This window comes from Cyclopterus lumpus, chromosome 16 (genome assembly GCF_009769545.1).
Source record: "Cyclopterus lumpus isolate fCycLum1 chromosome 16, fCycLum1.pri, whole genome shotgun sequence".
NCBI lineage: Eukaryota > Metazoa > Chordata > Actinopteri > Perciformes > Cyclopteridae > Cyclopterus > Cyclopterus lumpus.
This window is the reverse complement of record NC_046981.1, coordinates 4,101,153-4,112,610: the sequence shown is the minus strand read 5'-3', so window position 1 is coordinate 4,112,610 and position 11,458 is coordinate 4,101,153. Positions and strand designations below refer to the sequence as shown.

General features: G+C 44.4%; 1 protein-coding gene across 1 annotated transcript; it reads left to right on the top strand.

The window, feature by feature from the left end:
- Positions 1-3,346: 3,346 nt before the first annotated feature.
- On the top strand, positions 3,347-5,707 carry LOC117745562 (zymogen granule membrane protein 16-like). Its single transcript, XM_034553969.1, has 6 exons — positions 3,347-3,433; positions 3,555-3,632; positions 3,803-3,929; positions 4,334-4,433; positions 5,124-5,213; positions 5,300-5,707. The coding sequence occupies exons 2-6, from the start codon at positions 3,584-3,586 to the stop codon at positions 5,438-5,440; spliced, it is 507 nt and encodes a 168-aa protein (XP_034409860.1). The 5' UTR covers positions 3,347-3,433; positions 3,555-3,583; the 3' UTR covers positions 5,441-5,707.
- Positions 5,708-11,458: the final 5,751 nt, after the last annotated feature.

The window sequence follows — 11,458 nt, the reverse complement described above, 5'->3', positions numbered from 1 at the left end:
GGGCAAAGGAAGGCGTAAACTACAAGCCTCCACCACGACACAGACAAATGTCAGTAGCAGCAACAGGCCCGGAGTGCTGTGTAGAGGAAGAAGAATGCCAAATTCAGGCCCCTATCATGACCTTGAGCAATGGCATGACTCAATACAAGCCATATAACCCCAGGGATGTGCAGTACCTCGTCGACCAGCTGCCTCCCCTGACGAGCGGAGGATCCCCCTGGATTAAGGCACTCAACACGGCCACCAATGGGACTCCATTAGCAGTGGGTGACCTGAGAGCCATCCTGGAGAAGTGCTCCTGCTTGAGTGAACTGCAGGCGTTGGAGAGAACTCCTGGCTGTTCAGCCACCTTGGACAGCCAAGACATAGACACTATTAGCATGCACCTGTTTGAGTCACGAAGTTGAGTCGTGAGATGCAACGTACGGTGGGCATAAAAAATGGAGAAGACAGAGACAAGTTCAGCCTCCCTGGCAACAGGGAGGATGAGGAGAATATCCAGAAGAGACGGGTGGCGAGAACCTTGTTGTATCTGTGGCAGACTTGGACACAGGGCTGAGGAATTTTACAGTAGACCCTGATGCAGCTAGAGACAAAGGAGGCCCACAAAGAGGAGCAAGAGGAGGATTTGCTCATTGACGCAGAGTCCAACTGGAATACACCAATATTGCCAGTCCCAAAATCCGGCAACAGAGGCTGGGGAATGGTTCATGACCTAAGAGCCATCAACCATGCCACAAATACACAGAACATTCAAGTGCCTAACCCGTACACAGCTGTGGCCTGTCTGTCACCAAAACAACAGTACTTCACTGTAATTGACTTGGCAAATGCTTTCTTTTGCCTGCCGCTTGATGAAGCAAGCAGGGACATGTTCGCTTTTACGTTTGAAGGCGGACAGTATACATATTCAAGAATGCCACAAGGCTACAGAGATTGCCCGGGTATGTTCAATGCAGCCCTGAAGCAAGACCTCAAAGACCTCATAATACCGGAAGACACAGTGCTTGTACAGTACGTGGAAGATTTGCTGTTAGCTGCACTAACTGCTGAAATTTGCCTTGGAGTGACGAAAGACCTTCTAACGCTGCTATCAGAAGCAGGTTATAAGGTGAAGCACTCCAAGACTCAGATTGCAAGAAAGACAGTGACGTTCCTGGGAGATTCATGCACTCTGTCTCCAGGAGAAGAGGTCCGCCATCTTGAGTGCAGCTAAACCAAAGACAGTACAAGAGATGCTGTCGTTCCTGGGCCTAACAGGCTACAGTCGTCATTACGTTCCCGACTTCACGTCTCTCACACAGCCACTCAGAGAGATGCTAACTGAAGCGGGAAACCAAAATCTGAAAGCCCTGTTGACATGGACAAACGATGCAGAAGATGCATTCACAAAGACCAAACAAGAAGTTGGCCATGCATCAAAGCTGTCTACACCTGACTACAACAGGCCCTTCCACCTTGATGTTTCTGAATCAAGCGGGATGGTATCCGCTGTGTTGTTTCATAAAAAGGAGGGAGTAAGGAGACCGCAGATGTACTACAGCTCAAAGTTAGACCACATCGAAAAGGGCCAAACAGGTTGTACAAGACACTTGGCAGCCCTGAAAAGAGCAATTGAGAAAACTGATCATGTTTTGATGTGTCACAAGCTCAAGGTATAAATTAAAAGATAAATAATTTAAGATAGATGGGATTGGACGAGTAATTAGGACTCCGTTGGACAACAGAAGCACATTTAATAGGTGATTCCTCCCAAGGGTGAGAAGCTGTTCCTCAGACGGAGTTCGAGATTGCTAGTCTGATCCTGGATAATTTAGTTCCATAAGAAATACATTTGGGATTTTGAGATGTGTCCTAGTGGAAAATTAAAAGAGAACATAGAAATAGAATGACCACTTCTCATACATGTTGGAGAATTGGTTCGGGAAATATGAACAATTATTTCCAGATATCCAATTTTAGATAGAACCGGCGCAGAAAGCCGCTCTGTGTGTTCTAATTCTCTTCCATAGCTACACTAGTCTCTCCATCATTAACCTCCATCGTGTTACCTGACTGCCTGCTGTTTTGGACCTCACCATCAGATGAGCTGCTCACAGAGGAGTATCGTGCACCTTTAACACATTGATGCAAATTATAACGAAACACAGAAGTCCGTTTGTTAATGATCATAATAATATAAACATTGTGTTTAAACCTGCTGTTTTTTCTTTTACCGGAGGAAATTGAGGATTGGAGGAATGCGGAGAAAAGAGATCATGGAGGAGATGAGCATGCAGAGAAAGAGGATGCACATAGACATGCACAGATAGACACATATATCTGATCACAACACTCCTAGACTTTAGTTACTTTGCTGAGCGGGGTTAAAAGGAGGGAGTGATGTTGTTTTTTTCTTCCACAGGGATTGATAATAAAGATTGTATTACAGTGATGTTTGCAGTGCAGTGGAATTTAAATCCATTAGGTTGTTTATACTAGAATAGTATAAAAGGAGGGATTGTTGAGTTGTAGTGGATTTTATATACACTTGCACATGTAAATAAGAGAGTCTATGTTTTAAATTAATACATAAAGAAAGTTATGATAATTAATTTGGGATATTATGAGATGTTGCTTTTATTCTGAAGGCAGGATAATAGGTTTTATTCTGAAGAGGAACTTCCGGTCCCTGAGGGAAGAAGGTTGGGAGCAATAGACTGGAGAATGTGAGACGGGATGGGGTCAAGGGGGCAGGTGGTTGGGCGGGCGGAGGTTACCAAGGTAAGAACTTGATAGGCGAGCAGGTCGTCGGCGTGTTTGGATTTTCGCCATTTCCTTTCCGATGCTCGCATACCGGCTCTCTCGGCACGCACCTTTAGTCAGAAGGTAGAAAGGCACCCAAGATGCTGTTGAGTATGAAGTAGTTCATGTCTAAAGACACAGGGACAGAAAGTCCTTGTTTTATAGTCAGATTGAGTGAATGTATTAATGCTTTGAAATACATTTTAGTGACCCAAACTGAATAAAAATAGTTTTACGCAGGTTCCAAAAAGCAAATGTATCAAGAATGGTACACGGTAACTTGTGCGTCACCAATTCCCAAACTGGTTTTGTCAGTAAATCCCAGCGAGTGAATTCCCGTAAGAGCGGTGCAAACTAAATACCTGAATTGAACCTCAATGTATCTTCCTGGTTCTAAGAAAACTCTCAGAAGCATGTGCATGCTATTGTTCAGCTGTCAGAGGCGGTAGGAATGTTGTGGGGATGTGTGTGTGTGTGTGCGTGTGTGCTTATGTTTGTGTCCATATGTGTGTGTGTGTGTGTGTGTGTGTGTGTGTGTGCGTGTGTGCGTGCGTGGAGACAGACTTGTATATAAGTGAGTGCCAGTGTCCCAGTGTCATCTCGTCCTTTGACCAGAACTCAAGCTGTTTTCAGGAGATCTAGACTGCAGGTGAGTTTCAACATCTTCACGCTTTAAATATGACGTTTATTAGCATGTCACTGTGACCGATTGTTTTCATGTCTCAATAGTTAATGATATTATATGATGATGACTTGGTTTCTGATTCCAGTGTCTCCAGACGCCTCCTCACACACCAGGATGTTTTCCTTCCTGTTCTTCGCTGTGCTCTGCACCAGCTGCCTGGCTGGTAAGGTTTCAACCCATCTTCAGTCTTTTTACGCCCATTTCATATTTTTTACACAAACATCTATGTAGATTCTAATGAGATCTTTGTATATTAAAAGTGAAGTCAAGTGTAGTCAAAGAGCAGTAGCTTCCTCTTGTCCATCACTTAATATCTTTGTTTTACTTCTCCAGCTCCCTTGATGAACTACTCCTACTCTCCATCTGTTGGAGGTGGTAGTGGCACGTCCTTCGCCACAACAGGAGAAGGACGGATCACAGGGATCAGAGTCTATGAGCGGAGCAGCGCTTACATCTGTGGGTCAGTCTGTCCTCCCTCTTGTCCAGATGTGTTCAGGACTGGACTCAAATGATTATCGGGGTGACGGGGTCAATGAAAAGGGAGAGTGTTGTGTATTAGCATTGTATCCTAATTCAGTTTGACCTTGAGCTGCACAGAGCCTGTTACTGACATTTGGAAGGGCGTTTCCGTTTTCTCTTCTCAGTCAAAGGGAGGGTCTATTGAAATAATTTAAAAAAGCTAGAGGGTCTTGCTCTTTTAGAAAGTTTCACCCAATAATCTGCTCTCTATTTGCTCTATTGTCTACTTGTTCGATTCATTGCAATATCCAGCTGCATTATGACATTGCACAATGTTTTCTATCTGATCATGTCCTCTTGTGTATATAATTAGTGTGTTCCCTCTCTCTCGTGTCTGTCCTGCAGAATCCAGCTGCGCTACGGTGACATTTGGGATGAATTAGTTGGTGGTGGAAATGAGCATTTACAAGAGCTGGAACTCTTTGATGGAGAGAGCATTGTTCAGGTCAGAAAATCACCGGGAAAAAAAAAAAAATATATATATATATACAAATATATATTTATATATATATAAATATATATATATATATATATATTCCTTGTCATTGAATTATTTTGAGGAGACAATGTTTATTGATATTTACAGATACTCTAATTTCTTATCATACACATATTTTTATTATTCTGTTCCAAGGAATATTATTAGGAGTAGCTTTTTTTATATATTGGATATATTCTGGAATATTTATATTACACTGTATCTATTAATGATTATGTAGAATACATATAATTATATATATAACTCAGAAAAAAAATATATATATATATATTTGTGTATGTATATTGTGTATATATATAAAAAATATAAATACATATATATATATATATATATATATATGTATATGTATTTATATATATATTTTTCTGTGTAATTTAATTATTTTGAGAAGACAATGTATAGCAATATTTATTGATGTTTATAGATATTTAAATGTCTTTATTCTCATACCCATTTTATATTATGCAAGGAATATTATTAGAAGTAGCATTTATTATATTTATTGGATATATTCAGTAATATTTATATTACACTATATCTATTCGTGATTATGTAGAATACATATGATTAGTTTACTCATCGAGGTCTAACCACATGTACCAACTGTGTTAATGTGACCTCACTGTCATGTTTCAGGTCTCAGGTAAATACCAAACCAGCTATATCTATCAGATACGGTTTGTGACCTCCACTGGGCGCTCCCTGGTCGCTGGCCAGCCGACATATGTAATTACCTTCTATCCTTTGTTTTTGTTACAATTATCAATTATAATAGTCATCTTCATCTGTTAACTTTTGATGCTTTGTTACAGAACTCCTTTAACTTCTACGCAAGTCACCCGGATGCAGAGCTCAAACTGCTGAGTGGCCGCTCCAATAGTGCTGGGATTACTTCACTGGGAGCTCACTGGGGAACCATCACGCCTCAAAGCAACAGTACCGCTGTTGCATGAAGAGCAATTAATAATCCAATAGGGATTCATATTCATTATGGGTGAGATCAACCCACCTTTCTATGAGGAAATTATTTAGGCTATAGTGTTACATGTATTAACAATATATGTATATGGGATTTTAATTTTGGTGTCTTTTTAATGGTGAGTGAAATGTTTTTTGCCCAAATAGTATTTAATGAAGTGACACGCATACTGTTGTATTCCATGTAGTATACTATTATATACTATATTGTGATCTAAGCGCTATCATCCACAAACGAATAAATAAACAACATTTTAAAAAACTTGTTGTTTTGGTTGCATGTAATGACGAAGAATCAACGAAGGCAAATCATTTAGAAAAGGCAGAATCTCGTAGTCTAAACACAAAGTATGAACTCAAAGTCTCTCTATTATTTCTGTGTCCTCTTTCATGTTTCTTTCCCCACACGAGGGACAAACTTCACTTACATTCACACAAAGTAAAAAGTCCCTGGAAGCCACATTGTAGCCAGCTGACTGCTCATTCATACAACAGCAGACATGCTAAACATCCATCCATCCATCCATTATCACCCGCTTATCCGGGGTCGGGTCGCGGTGGCAGCAGGTTCAGCAGGCCGACCCAGGCTTCCCTCTCACCCGCAGCACTTTCCAGCTCATTCTGGGGATCCCGAGGCGTTCCAAGGCCAGCCGGGAGATATAATCCCTCCAGCGTGTCCTCGGTCTTCCCCGGGGCCTCCTACCAGTTGGACGTGCCCGGAAAACCTCTAATGGGAGGCATCCAGGAGGCATCCTGACTAGATGCCCGAACCACCTCAGCTGACTCCTTTCGACACGAAGGAGCAGCGACTCGACTCCAAGCTCCCCCCTGATGTCCGAGCTCCTTAACCTATCTCTAAGGCTGAGCCCGGCCACGCTACGGAAGAAGCTCATTTCGGCCGCTTGTATCCGAGATCTCGTTCTTTCGGTCACGACCCAGAGTTCGTGACCATAGGTGAGGGTTGGAACGTAGACCGACCAGTAAATGGAGAGCTTTGCCTTCCGGCTCAGCTCCCTCTTCACCAAGACGGACCGGTACAGCGCCTGTTTTAATGCTGCAGCCGCCTATCGATCTACCGCTCCACCTTACCCTCACTCGTGAACAAGACCCCGAGATACTTGAACTCCTTCGCTTGGGGTAGGCAGTTTGCCCCCACCTGGAGGGAGCAATCCGCCGGTTTCCGGCAGAGCACCATGGCCTCAGATTTGGAGGTGCTAACTCTAATCCCTGCCGCTTCGCACTCGGCTGCAAAACGCCCCAGTGAATGCTGGAGGTCACGGTCCGAGGAGGCAAACAGGACCACATCATCCGCAAACAGCAGAGAGGTGATCCCGAGACTCCCGAACCGGATCCTCTCCACCCCCTGGCTGCGCCTAGATATCCTGTCCATGAAGGTCACGAACAGGACTGGTGATAAAGGGCAGCCCTGGCGGAGGCCAACACCCACCGGGAACGTGTCTGACTTACTACCGAGGAGACGAACACAGCTCCTACTGCAGGCGTACAGAGACCGGATGGCCCGTGCCAACGGGTCCGGCACCCCATACTCCCGCAGCAACCCCCACAAAAACCCCCGAGGGACCCGGTCGAAAGCCTTCTCCAGGTCTACAAAGCACATGTAAACTGGTTTGGCAAACTCCCAGGACCCCTCCAGTAATCTTGCGAGGGTAAAGAGCTGGTCCACTGTTCCACGACCGGGACGGAATCCGCACTGTTCGTCTTGAATCTGAGGTTCGACAAGCGGTCGGAGCCTCCTCTCCAGCACCCTGGCATAAGCTTTTCCCGGGAGGCTGAGCAGTGTGATACCACGATAGTTCGAGCACACTCTCCGGTCCCCCTTCTTGAAGATGGGAACCACCACCCCGGTCTGCCAGTCCATGGGCACTGTTCCCGACCCCCATGCGACACTGAAAAGGCGTGTCAACCAATGTCCAGCGCTTTCAGTATCTCAGGGCGGATCTCATCCACCCCTGGCGCCTTGCCACCAAGGAGCTTTTTGACTACCTTAGCGACCTCTGGCAGGGATATGGGTGAATCCACCCCAAAGTCTTCTGGCGCTGCCCCCTCTCCGGGGGACATGTTGGCCGGGTTTAGGAGTTCCTCAAAGTGCTCTTTCCACCGCCCGACGATGTCCCCAGTCCGGGTCAGCAGTTCCCCCCCCCTGCTGAGAACAGCCTGGGGTAGACCCTGCTTTCCCTTCCTGAGCCGTCGGATGGTTACCCAGAACTTCCTTGAGACCAACCGAAAGTCCTTTTCCATGGCCTCCCCGAACTCCTCCCATGCCCGAGTTTTAGTTTCTACACGTTTGGGCTTGCCAGGTCTCTCTAGCCGAGTCCCCCGCCATCTGATCCAACTCACCACCAGGTGGTGATCAGTTGACAGCTCTGCTCCTCTCTTCACCCGAGTGTCCAAGACATACGGCAGCAAATCTGATGATACGATTACAAAGTCGATCATTGATCTCCGGCCTAAGGTGTTCTGGTACCAGGTACACTTATGAGCCACCTTATGTTCGAACATGGTGTTCGTTATGGACAAACTGTGGCTAGCACAGAAGTCCAACAACAAAACACCATTCGGGTTCAGATCGGGCAAGCCGTTCCTCCCAATCACGCCCCGCCAGGTTTCTCTGTCATTGCCCACGTGAGCGTTGAAGTCTCCCAGGAGAACTATTGAGTCGGCAGGCGGCGCCCTTTCCAGGACCCCTCCCACTGACTCCAAGAAGGCCGGATACTCCGAAATGCTGTTCGGTGCATAAGCACAAACAACAGTCAGAGCCTTACTCCCCGCAACCCGTAGGCGCAGGGAGGCGACCCTCTCGTTCCCCGGGGAAAACTCCAACACAGCGGCGCTCAGCCGGGGGCTCGTGAGTATCCCCACTCCCGCCCGGCGCCTCTCACCCTGAGCAACTCCAGAAAAGGACAAAGTCCAACTCTTCTCCAGGAGCTTGGTTCCAGAGCCCATGCTGTGCGTGGAGGTGAGCCCAACTATATCTAGCTGGTACCGCTCCGCCTCCTGCACCAGCTCCGGCTCTTTCCCCACTAGTGAGGTGACGTTCCACGTCCCTAGAGCTAGTCTATGCTGCCGGCGATCGGCCCGCCCAGGTCTCCCGCCTGGCCCGCCGCCCGGTCTACATAGCACCCAACCCCGATAATTCTCCCTGCGGGTGGTGGGTCCACAGGGTGACTGCTGCTCCATGATGTTTTTTCGGGCTGAGCCCGACCGGGCCCCATGGGCGAAAGCCCGGCCACCAGACGCTCGCCGACGAGCTCCCCTCCTGGGTCTGGCTCCGGGAGGGTGCCCCGGTTTCCCTTGTCCGGGCAAGGTAACTTCAGTCCGTGGGCTGCTTATCATCAGGGTTTATTGAACCGCTCTTAGTCTGGGCTCTCCCCCGAGACCTGTTTGCCTTGGGAGACCCTACCTGGGGCTGATGCCCCGGACAACATAGCTCCCAGGATCACTGAGCCACTCAAACTCCTCCACCACGTTAAGGTGGCGATTCATAGGAGGAGTATGTTATGCTAAACATATTTATTGCTATTGTACAATTTAGCTCAGAGTCCACTGTTATTTTGACGACCCATATGTCACTGCTGTTTAGTTACAGAGTCCATTAAAGCTTGATGATAACTTACAAAATGCTCCCAATAAGCAACTCAGCTTTTTACTGCTTGGTACATTACATGTCATTTAGTTGACGCTTTTATCCAAAGTGACTTGAGTACAAACTCACAACAACAAGGATCGAGAAAGTACAATTTCTTCAATAAAGTTAAACCACAAAGTGCTATCAGTAAACCGTTTAAGTGCTGCTAAAGTGCTACTACAGCGCTACCTTTCCTAATCAAGGTATAGTCGAAAAAGATGTGTTTTTTAGCTTGCGACAGATGGTGTAGAGACTTTCTGCTGTCGGTCAAACCGTTTGGGCCACCTGGTTACGAATTCTATATGCAGTACATCGTGCTATTTTTTGTACATACTGTATATATTCTGTAACTGATAAAAAGAAGAAAAAAAAGAGAGAAAAGAGAGGAATCCGTGATAAACCAGTTATTACACTGGGAATACCAGTATAAAGTGTTGAACAGAGTCCCACTTATGCCAATTGGTTATACCCCTGGTAAAAGGAGTCAGAAAAGACGAGGACAAAGGGTTGTAAAACAAAGCTATTTTTTCTTTTTTTTGTAAGACCGCACGTGGGTCACTCCTGTTTTTGAATACACATTTGGCTAGTTGAGTCGCCATTCAACATTCGGTTTGGCGCCTCTAGTGATTGAGAAATTAATACCCTAATAGGGTGCGCTAGGGATTAACCTTTGTGGCACCATCGTGTGGCAAACGTTGAGCAGTGAAAGAGGACAGTGAGTGCCATTGAGTTATAAACCACTGATGCTTACACACACTATTCTTTTTTATTTATTACACAGAGAAGACCAGTATAAAGTGTTGGACAGATTCCCACTTATACCGATTGGTTATACCCCTGGTAAAGTATTGACAGTTTTTGATTAGAGCTATTGTTTAATCGTTTGATTTTCTCATTATTGCCAGTTTTTTGAATAACAAGTAATTGATTTATCGCTTGCTTTTCTCATGATTGACGGTTTTTGATTAAGACTTATCGTTTGATTTTCTCATTATTACCGGTTTTGATTAAGAGTAATTGTTTTATCGTTTACTTTTCTCATAATTGGCGGTTTTGGTGGTCATATCATTTGCTTGTTCATGCTTGGCTGTTTTGGTTACAAGTAATTGTTAAATCATTTGCTTAAAGTAACGGTTTCTCCCCATTTTTTTATTAAAAGTACACAGGAGAAGCCTGTATAAGTGTCGAACAGAGTCCCACTTATACCGATTGGGCCCCTGGTAATTCATTTGCTTAAAGTAACCGTTTTTTTTCCCATTTTTGACAGCTGAAGGCTGTACCATCTGCTTTATGCTTGGCTGTTTGGATTGTGCGTAATCGTTGTCATCATTTGCATAAAGTAATACGTTTTTTCCCATTTTTTGTCCAACCTATACATTGTCTAACCTTTTAAGCCCCATGGCGCCCACATCATAGTTAGACTGTGTAAAACCTTACAATAAACATGAGCAAATATATTGATGCCATTTCCATACAACTCAAACACCAACTGAAAGAAATATGAAAATATCATAATCATCATTTTGTCAGGAGTCTGCCCACTCAGCACATTTCCGGAACTAGAAACCCGTAGCTCGGTGCTATCAGAAAAAGCCAGATAGCAAAAAGCAAGAGGACTCCACAAAGATTCTAAATGTATTTTCTTTCTGCATTAAAGCATATCTGAGATATGAGCCAAAGAACACAGCAACATGAATCGATTTAGCGCTTTACAGTCACAAATGTTGCTTATTTTTGGCTTTAAAAAAAAAAAAAAAAATGTTCTTCTTCTAATCCACAAAGACTTCTATATTTGGATGTATTGAACACCATAAGTAATATAAAAGTGAAATATATAGTTAGGTACATGAGAAAATTCAAATTGCCAAAATGCCCATTTCGCCTAATTAATCTGTACTAAAACCTCTCTAACTTTGTTCTGCTTTACTTTGTCAAACTTTGCAGAGAGACTGGTCACATATTGTGCTATGATCTCTGATGTGCTCTGCTGTTTCTGTGCATCTTTCCAAGAGATAATCATCCTGAAATGGGTTTTTTTCTAGGCAAACCTGGAAATTCAACTTTTGCTGTCTTTCATCTTTATTTACTCTTAACCAATAATATATATACTAATATGTACACATCTGAACATAAGCCCACATGTGTTGCCTTTATTATAACACCAACATTATTCAAATAGCCTTTGTGGTTGCAGAGCTACACCCTTTTTAGTTTGGGTATGATATTTCGAGCAGATACCTAGAAAATAGCTTGGGGCTTAATTGCAGTGTATAACTTTATTCCCTACCTAACTTGATTATTTTTTACAATCACACCGCACATGCACGTTAGACACATAGTGTCTAAC